This window comes from Neopsephotus bourkii, unplaced genomic scaffold (assembly GCF_033783945.1).
Source record: "Neopsephotus bourkii isolate Nb327-2 ecotype Australia unplaced genomic scaffold, CSIRO-AGI_Nbou_v1 NB_1600, whole genome shotgun sequence".
Lineage (NCBI taxonomy): Eukaryota > Metazoa > Chordata > Aves > Psittaciformes > Psittacidae > Neopsephotus > Neopsephotus bourkii.
The window spans coordinates 4,554,947-4,570,712 of NW_026902076.1; the positions used below are offsets into that span (position 1 = coordinate 4,554,947).

General features: G+C 41.0%; 1 protein-coding gene across 2 annotated transcripts; it reads left to right on the forward strand.

The window, feature by feature from the left end:
* Positions 1–406: 406 nt before the first annotated feature.
* Positions 407–14,535, forward strand: MEP1A (meprin A subunit alpha). Of its 2 annotated transcripts, XM_061372301.1 has the most exons (14): positions 407–936; positions 1,022–1,046; positions 1,144–1,197; positions 2,062–2,102; positions 2,216–2,294; positions 2,676–2,793; positions 3,467–3,642; positions 6,580–6,801; positions 7,774–7,923; positions 9,697–9,912; positions 10,794–11,252; positions 12,381–12,554; positions 13,130–13,337; positions 13,791–14,535. In XM_061372301.1, the coding sequence occupies exons 1-14, from the start codon at positions 868–870 to the stop codon at positions 13,936–13,938; spliced, it is 2,139 nt and encodes a 712-aa protein (XP_061228285.1). In that variant the 5' UTR covers positions 407–867; the 3' UTR covers positions 13,939–14,535. The 2 variants fall into 2 exon arrangements, with proteins under 2 accessions (XP_061228285.1, XP_061228284.1); XM_061372300.1 differs by lacking the exon at positions 2,216–2,294 and having other exon boundaries at positions 409–1,197.
* Positions 14,536–15,766: the final 1,231 nt, after the last annotated feature.

Sequence of the window (15,766 nt, forward strand, 5' to 3'; positions counted from 1 at the left end):
TGAGACGCTCCACGGAACATGGGACATTTGCAACAGGTATGATGCAAGACCTGTGGGAGATACAGAGCTTTGTGGAGCCTTGCTCAGTTAGCCCATATGCCTTCCCTGATACATATTCCTGAGAAAGAAGATAGCAAAGTGGAGGATAAGTGTTTGTCATCTCTGAAGCCCACCCCAAATGAAAGAAACATCAGGTTGGAAGGCCAAGGATTTACCGATATATGTAACTGTCTATGAAGGCAAAGAATGGCCACTTGTGTACTGGGGCATCAGTCCTGGGATGGGATCAGCTGTGGGAAAACACTGTCAGGGCATTCATAATAATCTCTCTTTTATGCCCATAACAGGGGGGGTGGAACTAGATGATCTTAAGGTCCTTTCCAACCCTAACTATTCTATGATCTCTAATCTTTACAATGTGATGTTAATTATTACTTGAAAACAGCACTGGGCCAAATTCTAATGTCACTGGAGTTCTATAAACCTATAATAATTCTGCTTAAGCATTTGGCTTTCCTCCTGTGTAGTTGTGATCATAATGCTGACAAATAACAAGCAAGGTGGAGGGAGCCAGCAACTTTGGACCAAATTGAGATTGCACACAAAGCCTGGGTAAGACTTTCACCAAGTGCACTGAAGACATGAAGTTATCACATTCTTCTCTGTAATATTCCTCCAAAGTGGACTTTGGTAATCAACAACAGCAATGCCATCACCTGCCATTTACAAAGAAAATCTTGATGTTATAATAATGTTACAAAGGTGGAAAGATAGAAGCTGGTTGGCTGATGTTCTGTGGAAAGCTTAGCAGCATGCTTTATATACTGCAAGAGATGAGAGGGACCAGCTTCTTTTTCCATTGCAAAAATGAGCTCCAATGTCTTCCCACTCTGCCTAGTGCTTCTATTACACTTTCTTTATGCTACTTCAGTCTCTGTAAGTAGAAACCTGACTTCTACAGGGTCCTTTCAGTACACAGACATCTCATACCTTATAATGGCTGTATTTTACTCTCTTTCAGGTCAGGCACCTCTCCCGTGAAGATGGTAAGTGCTCTGTGAGCTGTTTTGAGTTTTGAAGCATTTTCATCTGCTTGCTGTGTGCCACCACATCTGAACACATGATGTTTTGTCTGTCTGGCAGCAGCGGATTTTGATGCTGGTGATACAATCAAAGACATTCCAGAAATAAACTTAGGTGAGTTCATATCTAAATTCTTGTAAAACCTGAAAAATTATGAGCAAAACCATGAATTTTTCAGTGTGGTAAAAAAGACACAGGTGACTGCTGGTCAGGTAGTTCATGGTAACAGGAGAAATATAATTAAGTGAGCTCTGAATTACCATCTTCCGGGTATAACATATAAATCTATCCTAGTATTGTAACCCTATGTAAACATGGGATGCAGAGAAGTTTGGACAGGATCCATGATGTAAGGCAGTATCACACTGTATCGATCGGAAAAACCCCAAGTTCCACTAGCTTCCCCCGCCCTTATATATGTTTTCTATATAATTATATAGAAGTTTTACAAAATGGAAAAGACCTTATATGTTTATTGAGCTTCTGAATAAGTGGTAAGGAAATCAAATAGAAAAGACACAACACACTTGTGGTTTATCAGGACAACACTCTACTGTCTTCCTCTATTTTTATATTTCTTGTAATACAAATTTCCATATATTCTTTGATGATTTTGCACTGTATGATATTCTTCCTGATGCATTACTCAATATTACCATATTCTCTAGAGCACTGTCTCATGGTATGACTGACTGCTAGCAAGCAAGAGGTTATCAAACCAGACAAGGATAATGGTTTCCACCAGATTTCTGCCACCAAAAGTGCAGCCATTGCTGGGTAGCAAATGTTGAGTAGAAACTACTGCTACTTTTAGGCCTGTCCCTATATTTCAGAATGAAGATGCTGGTCCTTCTTTATTTTCTGTAAATGCTCAAGGACATTTATCTTGCATAAGTAAGCTCAATATGGTTTATGAGATGAAATACAGTCAATATTTGATATTTCATTTACATTATCTGTCATTAAATTACTTTTCAGCTGCTGGACTGGACCTCTTTCAGGGTGATATCTTGCTCCCTGTAAGTAATTAAAAACTTTATATTTATCACTTATCCTAATTGTCTTTTTTTTAGTACAAATCAGCCTATATCCTCACCACAGATGCATCACCAGCTGCTAATTCCCTTTTCAGATAAAACCCTTAAATGCCCTAAGAAATGAGAGCTACAGATGGAAGTTCCCCATTCCCTATATTCTGGCTGATAACCTAGGTAATGCAAATACATTATGCAGACTTTAGTTCCCATCCTTATCTGCACTGGTGTCACTGTGATAAAAAACACCTGTCTTTTTCAGAACTGGTTCTTTCACATTAAAATTCACTAATAACTAGGTGGCTTTTCCAGAACTGGTTCTGTCACATAAAATTCACTAATAACAAGGTGGCTCCTTTATATCAAACCCATTTTTTTTCCTCTACAGCTGTCATAGCAAAACATAATTTAATCAAATTAATTTTTCTTTTCTATTTTTCTTTCAATCATTTTCTTTTGGTCCTACATGTATATCTGTGTGCATATTTTATCTCTTCAGAATGAATGATCTGCAGTTTGTGTTGTACTAAAGGTACTCTCCTGATGCATGTTTTCCAGATCTGAATGCCAAAGGAGTAATTCTCCAGGCGTTTGAAATGTTCCGTCTTAAGTCTTGCGTTGATTTTAAGCCTTATGAAGGAGAGAGCACCTTCATATTTTTTACAAAAGAGAGTGGGTAAGGTTTATACCAACTTCTGTTTAGTTTTGCTGTGGAGAATCAACTGGGAATTTATTTCACTTGACTTAGAGCCTAAAAGTTTAGTCTAGGTTTGTTGTCGGCAGAGAAAAAGAGGCCACCAAGAAAGCAATCCATCTTACTTTCTTACACACAAAGCTTGCAAGCAGCTGCCTCCCTCTGCTGACTGCAGAGGATATTTAGATGATGAACTTGGAATGGGTATATGGTTATTCTTTGATGAGGTGAATCTCAGCATTGCCGAGTTTTCACCAACTGCTTTTGCTTTCCTGCCTAGGGTTGCTGTCCCTTTCAGTGGTGGGTGAATTAACTCCCATGTACATTCTCTTAACTTACCAAGGATGTGAATAACCAAAATTTAGGTTTTGAAATCTTTGGAAAACAGTTAAAAAAAAAAAAGCTGTGGAAAGCCAGTTTATTGTAGTATTGCTAGCCTCATGCAAGCGATAGTGAGTGTGTTTTAAGGGTTTAGTCTGCTTTCAGAGCAGAGTATCTGTAAAATATCAAGATCAGCATCTAAATAATGATTTATGTCACTTCTTTTATATTTAAACCCTTTGGATATTACTTTAAATCCAAAGAGCAGACTGAGAACTTAAATAGATTAGAGAAAATGCTCCTTAACAGACAATAAGATCTTTCTCTTTCTCAGGTGTTGGTCCCTAGTGGGGGACCAACAGACAGGACAGAGCCTCTCTATTGGGGCAGGGTGTGACTACAGAGCAATTGTGGAACATGAGGTCCTGCATGCTTTAGGATTTTACCATGAGCAGTCGAGGACGGACCGGGATGACTATGTGACGATCTGGTGGGATGAAATTATTGAAGGTGGGTTTTGACCTTCAAGTCAGATTTTGTCAAGTGTGGATTCATCAGTATCTTATTTCCCCCCTAGATTTTAAGACCTTCTTAAAGTTATGATTTTAGAAAGACTGGGCCACACCGGAGACCACTGTAAATCTGTCTGTACGTTTAGTGGGATTCCGCTACAACTCCTCTAGTCTTTGACCAGAGACTGTCTAAGGCCAGAAGAGAGAGGCCCTGCTTGGAAGTCAGAGGACTTTATTTCCCCTTGGCCCCAGGACTGGTCTGCTCTCTGATTTTGAGCAAATTGCTTCCCCTCCCTGTGAACCTGTTTTCTCTTGCCGTGTAATGTAAGTTGTAAACTTAGTGGGATGGTGAGCTTTGAAGTTGCTTTTCTTTAATCAAAGGTCGTCTCAAAATATGAAAGATTTTTATACTTAGATATTCAGGCTTTCCTGAAACTGGGAAGATTTACTGTGAACATGGAGAAGCCTCAAAGTTATTACTTCAGGTGGGACACATAAACCAGAGCTCTATCCTGCTCTACTGCTGCAGGATCTTGCTTTCAGGTTTATTATTGTCAGATTCAGTGGCTTTATGAGTTTCAGCAGAGTCTCCACAGTTCCCCTGGTCCCCAGGCAGTTTGCCCTGCTATCTTCTATAAGAACTGGTTCTGTACAACTTAATGATCACTTATTCGAAGAAGAGTGAATGGGAGTCTATAACAAAATCTGAAAGGCGTGCTGGCAACGACACCAGCTGTAAACTCTTGTTCCCATTGGTGGTGCTTTGCAATGCCAGTAATGGCAGCAGTGCAGCAAAGGTGCCCTGCCATTGCTCGTATTCTGCATGGACAAGCTCATCTCTTCAGTCTTCAGAGTTAGGCACTCACCACCCTTGCAAATAAGTGAAAACTACATGAAAAATAGTCATCAGAAAAGAACAAGATTCAGAGAATGCTGTGTTCTCTTTTGGATAGGTAAGAACTGAGGTATGAGCAGTTTCTGCTGACCTCTAAGAGCAGTATCTGGTATTTTAAATTGTTCCAAGTTGAATGGTCTTGTGCATTACTACTTGCCTTTACTCGGTAGTCTGTAATGTCTTTTGGAGTGGCTAAGATAGAATGTAGATAGAATGGGGATATTGATTTTGCAGACCATTTTTATTGTCAGGATTAGCGCTAAAATCAATTCAGCTTATTACTAACTTGATCTTATCTTGGGTCATCTTGATGAAGATAATGATGATGTTAATAGTATCTAGACTGACTTTTGGACCCCTTTTTTCTGCACACTGTAACTAACTACTTCTAAAGCAAGAAGTTTTACAATGTACTTATAATGCACTGTTGTGGGCTCCATGATGTACAGAGGTATGGAAAAGTTCTACAAAACAGTGCCAGTTCTCCATGCTTTTTCACTTTCTTCCTCCTCCAAAAGAATATGTCACCGAATCCTCCTAATGTATCTGTGGTGTATTCAGTAGTTACAAATCAGGAATGTTAAAAAAATGATAAAGCTGATGGACTTTAGTGTGACTCTATTTTGTCCTGATATCACTACAGTCCTGATATCACTACAGTCAGTTCTGTAGGTTTCCATCCAGTACTATAAAAACTCATTTTCCAGTTAGGCAAGTTTGTTAAGTAGAAAACTTCTGCTATAGTAATTTGAAAGATGCCTGTTTCTCTAAAGAGGAATAAGGCTGATATGATGGTGCTCTCTGGTGTGTGGCTGTGCACATCTATTCGCGTAATTCTGATCAGCAACCCCAGATTTAACAGCATGGTAGCAGTTTTTTTGCCATAATGAATTCTCATAAACTGCAATGCAGATAGCTAGCTGGCAAGAAGAGATCCTCTATTCATGTTGCCGTTGACAGATAGACTGATAGACTTCAAGAAAACCCACAGGACAGCCTAATGAAAATGCCACCTTGCAGTATGGTTTATTTCTCTTAAAAACACATAGAAGTTACCCTTTGCCTGGTAATGATCATTACACAAGCCACAAGCCTGTGCTCTGCCAAGGTATTTTCCCCAGCTATTAAAAGTGATAGCACTCAATCAGCAAGATTCTCACTCTTTTAGATAAAAGATGTGATTCAAGTATCTGTAAGAAAACAATCACAAGCTCTTATGTAATCTCAGACCTTGGACTGAAGATCTTTGCACACAGAATGGACTTGCAGAAGGGAAGGGCAGTCTTTACACAGAGAAGCTGTAATTATCCACCAGTCCAGTCATGTGCTGTTTGTTCTTGGAGAAAGTCTCCTTATACTTCCACACCAAAGTATGTGAAGTGTCTCACTTTCTTTGTCCTAGCAGACACCTTCATAATGAAAAACTTTTCCTAAGAAGAAATTACTTGACCAAGAAACCATGAGAAACGTGTTTCTAAAAGACATTTCAATAGAAATATCATAGCAATATTGTCAATCTAGGATAAAAACACCCCCCCCCACACACACACCTCCATTGCTAATGTGTTCTTTGCTTCAAATAACAACAGAACCTGGAGCCATTCCAGGAGTGTCATACTTGTCTCCTTAATGACTGGAGGGCACCAGGGCCTCTACTTGTTCATATGTGATCTAATATTTGCATCAGTATTCTCAGGCTCTAGATTGGAGCACATTAATCCTTAAATTCAATTCCTTAGGATGCTTACTATCAGACCATCTAATCTGACCTCCTGTATATCCCATCCTTTACAGAACATTGATATTTGATTTTGAACTTACTGAAGACACATGTAAGAGTGCAGAATTGCAATCTAAAGACACTGCTTTGTCGTCCAAATGGCTTCATAAGCAAATCTTGCTAAATTTGAATATTTCATTGTAAAGTAACTGCTTTTGGATGTATAAATTCTGCTTCATAAAACTATCCAAGGGGTCATGCTAAAGCCATTTTCTTTCCAATTTCTCTAAGCATGAAGCACTTTTCTGTTCTTTTACCAGGAAGAGAGCACAATTTTGTGAAGTACGACGACAGCTCCATCACTGACCTGAACACCCCCTATGACTACGAATCACTGATGCACTATCAGCCATTTTCATTTAACAAAAATGAAAGCATCCCCACAATCACAGCAAAGATACCAGAATTTGATAATGTAATTGGACAACGTCTAGACTTCAGTGCCATTGACCTGGAAAGACTGAATCACATGTATAACTGCAGTAAGTCGTACTGTAACCGTGGCAAACTGTTTCTTTGTTGGTACTTGAGCCTGGCTGGTTCACCTCCCTTATATCTCTAAAATGACAAAAACTTTTCTTGGATGATCTTGGGGAGGTATGGGAGAGGACCTGTGGTATAAAGACCCAAACTGTTTACTCCTTTCTCTCCCCTCTCTTTGGCTCTGCTAACTTTCATTACTTTTGTAAAAGTTTGATGACTCAATGAAAGTCAATCCATTCATATCTTTTCTTCTGTGTTGCTCCTAGGGGTTCAGACGTGTGGTTGTGTTCTGCTCATGTTTGGGCAGCTTCATTGTGTTTTTTTGACATGAATACAACTGTACGTCTCCTTTTGTTACTGATGTTTGGTCTTTATTAGATTATTTTGCACCTGAGATTGGCTAAGTCTGGAGTACAACACTGTCTAGTTGGTTGCTAAGCTGATTGAAGATGTTATCACCACATGTGATTATTAGTGAGAGTTATTGTCCCCATGATCTGTCAACAGAAGCACTAATTTGTAGGCAAACTCAGCTGGACTGGTCCAAGGTAACTGAGTGGACTTTGCTTGAAGTGGAGGAACAGTGCTCGTACTCACCAAGCAGACAAGTGAGCCATGCAGAACCGTAACTTCCAGCTGAGGAATGGTTGAATACACCAGCACTGTTCATGAAGTGACTTGTTTCCCCAAGGCTTGCAAGTAGGCACAAAGATAGCTACCAGCACTCACTGTGTTTCAGCTGCCGCATGGGAGTTTAACCTTCTGCAAAGTGGTCAACTCTTGTTACCTTTATGCAGGGAATCCCTCCAGGAATCATATCTGACCTCTTTTGAGTCTTCGGGCTTGCCTGTGCTGTGGGTCGTCTTTTTTACTGATTGTCTATACTGCTTTAAACAAAACACCCTAAAATTGGAGCAGAAATTGAAATGAAATACTACTTTTGAAGTAACTGTGTGTGCATTTTTTTTCAGCTTCAACTCACACTTTTTTGGACCAGTGTTCTTTTGAGATTGAAAATATCTGTGGCATGATTCAGGGCACCAAAGATGATTTAGACTGGGTACATCAGCAGAGCAGTGCTGCAGGGCAGGAAGACCACACACTTTCTGGGCATTGCAGAGGTAAATAAACTAAACAGAATGCTTTCCTATGGAAAAGGGGTTGTTAGCTGGAGTAATGGTCCTTTGTGCATGTCTGTACTGGTATGGTGTGCTTTAAATACAGCATCTTTAAAATCTTTTCTGAACCTGTTATTGTAGTCAACCCTTGAGAAAACCCAGCATCAGCTACTCTGAAAACACAGGAATATAGGACCGTATTTAAGATATTATCTAGCAAACAGCCGAGTTGTAGCATTTCTAGTTAAGCAAAAAGCCCTTTTTCTTTTCATGTGTCTTGGCCCTGTGAGTGTCAGTTTATGGTTGAACTTCTGCTCTTGTTAATCTTTTTCAACACAGTGGAATGTTCCCCACACCAATAGGTGTCCCTGCCCATGGCAAGGGGGTTGGAACTTGATGATCTTAAGGTCCTTTCCAACCCTAACCATTCTATGATTCTATGATAAGATAAAGCGGGACAAAGAACAATCTTAACTAATGGACTTTTAAATATAACCTGGAAAAGGATTTACTGCAGCTTCCCAGGTCTGAGTAAGAGTTGGGTTACTGAATAAAACGGACCTCATAGCCACTCATAAATGTTCTGTTTGCTCTGTTTGCAAAGCGAATGAGAAGTTAAACTTGAGGAGTGCTAGTTCTGGAGGTAGAAGAAAGTTACAAAGTATTTTATGACAGAAGTTTAAGGATAATTTTCTTTCTCATATGGTAATTTTTCTGGTCTTCGGAGGAAGAAAAAGATAGAGCCAGCCAAAGTCAAGCTGCAGGATGCTGGCTTGCAACAGAGAATAAAGATTAAATCCCAATAGGCAATTCTGAAAAGCCAGGGCCTGATTTGTCATTAGACAGGGTAAACTAGTACAGGCTCCAAAAAAAAAAAGTTCCTTTTCTGGTAAATTTTGCCTAAGTACAAAATGGGCTAATCCTGGCCTAAAGCAGGTGAGCACTTGGCACAGGGTGCCCAGAGAAGCTATGGCTGCCCCATCCCTGGCAATGTTCAAGGCCAGGTTGGATGGGGGTTGAGCAACCAGGTCGGGTGGAAGGTGTCCCTGTCCATGGCAGGGGGTTGGAACTGGATGAGGTTTAAGGTCCCTTCCAGCCCAAACTATTCCATGATTCTATAATAAGTTCACGTGATACCAAGGTAAGGTATATGTGCAAACACTGAATCTCTTGTAAATGTCAGGATAAAAGTAGACCCTTGAAATGTAAAGTAAAAACACTTCAGAAAAGGTTAGTGGGAGATTAAACTAGAGGGGCAAGAACTCTTAAATATTTTCCTCAAACTGAGTTTTGAAATATCCTTGGGCAAGCTGTAAAAAAGATCTTCATGTGCAAGTTCAGAAGAGTGCTAGTTTTATACCCGGGCCATTTTTATTGCCTTTATCACTGGTAAGAAGTTATCTTATTTGCAAGATAATATAGCATACGATCTCCAAGATCTTACCTTTAGATTATCTTGAGTATAAATCAAATAAAAAAAATAATCTACTAATTACTTGCAGTCAGCACTGAACACTTTGTCTTATATCTCTGACATTCCTGGGACATCCAACCAGACCAACTAATGCAACATTGACATAAGCTGCTAGCCGTATGCTAAACTACTAGTCCTGTTCTTATCCTGGTCTATTCTGAATGGTGATCACATACTATTTCCTCTACTATTCATGTCAAGTGCTACACTTATGCCTACTACAAGAGTGAAGTTGAAATGGTACATTTGCTCCATGCAGCTACAGGAAATCTAGAGACAGTAACACCACACTTTCTTTGCAGATGCTGGCTATTTCATGTCCTTCAGCACCAGCTCTGGCAAGGCAGATGAGGTGGCAATCCTAGAGTCTCGAATCCTTTATCCAAAGAGAACTCAGCAGTGCCTCCAGTTCTTCTATAAGACCACAGGAAGCGTTTCTGACAAGCTGGTTGTTTGGCTTAAAGAGGATGATGGCACTGGAAATGTTCGCAAGTTGAGGAAAATTCAAACTTTTCAAGGTAATTGTGGTAATATGAAGAATATCTAGAGTATTAGAGGTGGGGAGGGAAGAGGTGCTTTACTGAGTCCATGAATGAAGTGGATTGGCACAGGAATCAAAAGATTTTCCTAAAGTTACCAGAATGTCTTGCAATTGGCTATGGATTTTAGCATTATATAAGGGCATTTAGCAATGAAACTGTGGGTTGTAATAATGTAATTTAGATGCTCAACAGCAGAAGTCACAATGTTCTTAACAATGTTACACTCAGTGACTGAGACGGACCCAAACTCTGCTAGAGATCTGTTGACTAGATCTCCACTGGCTATATTATCTAACAGTGAGCTGGTCAGATGTTAATACCTGTGCCCATCTGCAGTTATTAAGAATCCCTGCCTGATTTTTACATGGTTGGAAATATAAAAACATATGTAGTTCTGGAAATCTGAACTGAGTTCCCAGTTCGTGTGATTTTGCAAAATGGGACAAATTCAGCCATGGCACTGTGCCTTTGTCATGTCAAAACCCAAGACCTGTGATAACCTGCCTGTATCAACCTGCAGCAGTTTGCAGAAAGTGGCAATAACAGTTAATTCTAACACATTGGGTCTTATCCACTTGTTATGACTCGGCCCTTAGCCTGTTCCCTTTACGCTAGAGACTAACGTTCGCTAATGTGTGAAGAGTTCCTAATACAATGTCTCCAACGCATTTAGATGGTAAGGCAGTGTGAATATATTATAATCACAATGCCAGCTTACTATCTCTAGCCTTCAGGACTCTGTGAGAGGTCCAGTTGTCCAAAAATGCAGCTGGAATGGGTGGCTAGAGGTAAGCTGTTTCATCGTAGCACTAATCACGCTGATGGCAATGTTTTGTTTTGCTTTTCTTTTACCAAAGCGGATGATGACTATAACTGGAAAATTGCCCATGTAACCCTCAATGCTCAGAAGAAGTTCCGTTACCTCTTCCAAGGAGTAAAGGGCAACCCTACCTCTTCATCTGGTGGGATTGCTATCGATGATGTCACGCTGACAGAGACTCCTTGTCCCACAGCTGTGTGGATCATTCGGAACTTCAGCCAATTCCTTGAAAACACATCAAGTGATGTTATTCAAAGCCCCAGGTTTTATAGCCCTGAGGGTTATGGTTTTGGCATAAGTTTGCATCCCCACTCCAGAATCAGTGGCTACATTCGTATTGCCTTTCACTTGTGCAGTGGAGAAAACGATGGTGTTCTGGAGTGGCCAGCTCTGAACCGCCAAGCTGTGCTCACAGTGCTGGACCAGGACCCTGACATCCTGAAAAGGATGTCCTCAAGCAGAAGCTTCACCACAAGCGCAGATGATGTTAGCTCAGGTAAGTGATGTCTGCCTGGAGGAATGGGGAAAATGAAGGCCAAGGAACCTGAGTCAGAGGATTGAACATAGGACTCAAAAGTTGAGCAACTTTGGCTGTATTTCCCAATTTGGGACACTTTCTTGCGTACGACTCATAATTCCTGTCTATGAAAGTTCAACTAATGTGAAAAGTGACACCTAGAAGGTTGGTGTTATTATAAAGTGTCCCTGGGATGTCTGAGTTTGAATCTAAATACAGACTTCTAAGAGCTGGCAGCTCCCATCCTACCTGTGTTTTGCCCGTTTTGATAGGTGACATATCACCACAGGATGGAGTAATGACAGCAGGGTGCTGTATTCCATTGTTAAATCAGCAATAATTTAAGTTAAAACTGCACTTTGGAGACTTGGCTAGTTTGAACATACATGGTCTGAATTCACAGCATTCACATTGTAGCTGTATTTAAGAAAAAAATACCTGTGAGATCAGTCTGCACCACCTGAAGCCTGTCTTGCTTGGCTGGGTGTAGGCTGCAGATTACGAACACTTTCACACTTCACCTCTTAATTCTGGGTTTACATAGCATGTAGCACCATAGTTCCACATCCAGCCCTAGAATGTCCCATGGGTATGTTAATTCAAACAAGCAAGAACAACAGGACAATAGTGAGCTTGTATAGAATAAAATACTAGAGATGAATCTCCACCCGTCTTTGCTTTTTTCAGTGGAAGCTTAGTACACACCTTTTCAGTAGGAGCTTTTAAGCCTTAGGTGTGAATATGTTTAACAGAACCATAGCAATGAACAAGATCTGGTAAATTCTAAAGCATATGTATCTAAAAAAAACAGTAAGGAATACCCTTACACAGAAGGGAGCTCTTTCTTAGCTGGTGACAATGAGGAGGTAACTTGTGTTTGGTTCATCCTTAAGGGAAGGGGAGTTGTGGAATTTCAGTGCCCTCATATGGACTAAGAGCCTTCATGCAGACCATATCTGATGATCTGCTGGCACCCATAATTTGTCAGTCCTCTGTGATTTGTTTGGGTATTTCAGATCTGAATTTGATTTTACAGCAGGAGTCCCATTTAACACTGTAATGCAGAAATAAAGTGGCTCTTATTCATCACTTATATTCTCTTTGCAGATGGTAATAAAACCTCAATATGGGAGAAACCATCAATTGTTGGGAGTTTTGATGTGTCATGCAATTGCTATAGGAGTGTGTCCCTGGGGTGGAATAGCTTCATATCCCACAGCCAGTTAAGACGGAGAAGCTTTCTGAAAAATGATGACCTAATTATTTTTGCAGAATTTAACGGTAAAGACCCTCTTCCTGGTTCATCTTATAAAAGCAAATTGGTGATCCTTTCTATCTCTTTTCATGCATCCAAGTAACTATTGCCACTTGAGTCGTTGTCTCTTCTAATGGGTATCAACTTTTAAAAGCATTTCTGTGTCTTAGTTTCAGATGGGTGATGATGGTTAAAGTGACTATGAGTTCAGAGGAATCTAAATGGCAATAAGTTACAGAAGGTTAACTTCTGACTCAGCTTTAAGCACCCTAACCAGTGGCTGTGTCCATTTCTAAGCATTGAACATACTGAAAGGCCATCCCTATTGTTCATATTTTCAAACAGAACAGCCATACTTGGCATAATTTTTTGAAATACAGAATACCACTGATTTACCTAACTATTATTTTCTACTTTGTGCTTTGAATATGAAGAACTTGCTGTGGTATGGCAGGAGCTCTGTATGGCAAGAGCTCTGTAAAGGAAAAATGGAAAAGTACCCTCTAGTTCACAAAGCAGCCTATAAGCCCTGGTATGAAGAATACTACATATAGCATCACTCCTGTCTGATGTCTGTTTCCTCTTTTTCCTTTTTTTAAAGACCTAAGTCACCTCAGTAACACTGAAGTTCCTGTTGAAGCTGAACAAACTGCCTTCAGGAAAGGTCTCATTCTTGAAAGGCAGGAGAGAGCAGCTCAGGACATACAGCCCATTGAAGACCAGCTGCCTTATCTGCAAGACCCATGTTACCCAAACCCTTGTCAGAATGACGGAGTCTGTGTGAATGTGAAAGGAAGAGCAAGCTGCAGGTACCACAGACCACTTCCCTGCTTGCCTTGACTTGCACATCCCTCCGGGAGCGGGGGGAGGAACGGGGGGGCAGTGAGCAAGCGGCTGCGTCGTTCTGTGTTGCCGGCCGGGTTTAAACCATGACAATTCTTAAGCAAATGATGCAGCTATTAAGTATTCAGAGCTACACATTTCAAAGGTCTAAGCCACTAGGTTTTCAAGGAACAGTAGGAGCAAAACATGTCACTGCAGTGACCAGTTTTAGCTAGAAACCATAAGGGGAGGCAAAGAAACCACCTTCTCTGGTGCTTCCAGGGTATGTAGGTAGCTTCCAAATAAGGTGGGGATGTTGTGACATGAGCCCCTCTGATGGGAACTGCTCACCCAGGATACTGAGTGTGAGGTCCTTGGTGTGGACCTATAGGACAGGACAACACTCCTGATCCATGTTCATCTGCACTCGATTTTCCCAGGTGCCCATCAGGACAAGCCTTCTTCTTTACGGGTGAGAGATGTCAATCATGGCAGGTCCATGGGAACATCCTGGGACTGACAGTTGGTGGAATCGCTGGAACCATTGTCTTAACCATCGTCCTCATTTCTGTGATGGTGAGAAGATAAAGAGCTGTAGGAGGATAAATCACAGCCTGGTATTATTCCATAGTTCATGACACATTGGGTTTCAGTGAAAAATTATGAATACAGCTTGTCGAAGACCAGTCAGTGTATGTATGTGTGTATGTATGACATAAGCAAATAGCTGTTTACACTGTAACACTTCACAGTTCAAGAACATTACGTAGAACTGTTGTATAATGAAAGTTCATACACTGCCTTCCTTGTGTATTCTTTGAATGTTTCTTTTCTTCATCCAATAGGAAGCAGTCCAACAATGCTGAGAGTCCATGCATTTACTCTCAATGACAGTTCAAACTTAAATATTGGTAGAACCCCTCAAAACACTGGAAAAACTCACACAGAAGCACATATGTTAAGATTCTACAAATGTTTCTGCAGAAATTGCTCAAGAAGTCCATTTTGGGAATGGATGAAAGATGCTATGGCCACAGGTGAAGTGTAGTTTTGGGGAACTCCTGGAGCTCAAATGAAAGTAATCACCATGGGTTAATTGCAAATACTGCACTCAGCCCATGAGCTACAAGCTTAGGAAAAGTCAGGTGTTAAGCACTGAAGTCTTCTGTGGCTCCTCTCCCCAGGGAGCCTGAGCTACAATTAACTTGTACACTTCCTGGGATCAGTCACTGTAGGATGTAGCTGACAGCATCTCTTGACTCTCAAACATCACATCTAATAAAGGCAGCTTTGTCACAGCTATTGGAGCAGAATATTGAAAGAATGACTTTCTAAGGCTCTGAAAATCTCTATTTAGGCTTCTTAAATAGACCTGTACTGAAGTTGCCCGGAAGCACTGATTAACTGTAGTTTCTAGCATGAGACCTTGTTTGATCTGTACTTCTGAATACAGGTCAGTTCCAGGAAGGCCTCCTAACTCTGACCCCTTGGGAGAAGGACTATAATAAGCCAGCCTTGCTGTCTGAAATTACTCTGAGAAGTGGTTTTTGGAAACTCTAGATGAGATTTTTACGCTTGTATGAAGGAAAAGATCTGCTTTGTGTGCCAACACAAACAGTAGCTGAAGTGTTGGTCATTTTTGCTCGAGGCCAAAGCATGCATAGCTCTTTATTTCCTGTTCAAATTTGCATTTAGGGCATTCATTTTCCTAAAAGCAAACAGCTGTTTCCAACTGTCCCTTGCTTAACTCACACCACTTGCATGAGAACTGGGAATTCCGTTGTTGGATAACAAATCCCTTTCTCTCTAACCTCCACCCACAGGCTTTCAGTGCAGAACATCAGTCTTGCTTGTGTGCCCCAGGCCCATATGGGTGGTGGAGCCGCATTACAGACCTACAACCCTGACATGGGTTTGAAGCTGCTGATACTTTGCTTGCCTTACTCATCTATTTTACCTCACAGCATTGAACTGGAACCAACAGTGGTCCAAGGTAATGGAGACTGGAGATCTGGATCATAGGGAATGCAGACACCACATCCTCTTAGCTTCTGCAAAAGACCCCTGTAACCTACAGAAGATCCTTTGGAGCCACCAGGTGTCATCAACATTTCTTGCAGCTCTTGGCCACGGGAGAGATGTGAAAGGTACAGCTCAGACTGCCTGAGCTTTAAAGTGAGGGTAGTTTTGCCAGCTCCCAGCCCTAAGCTTAGTCTATCCCCTAGGAGGAGCTGTCACAGCAGTACTTTTCAAGCAAGGTGCCTGCCCTCTCTCTTTTGGGTTTTCTCATCAGCAGTGGCATCACTCAAAGGTGTGAACCTGCCTCATTCACTTACTCAGCCAGGGCAAAACAGGGTCTGCAGCCCAGGCTCCATGGGGCAAAAGGGGTGGAGAAGACTTCCACAGTGATTTCTAG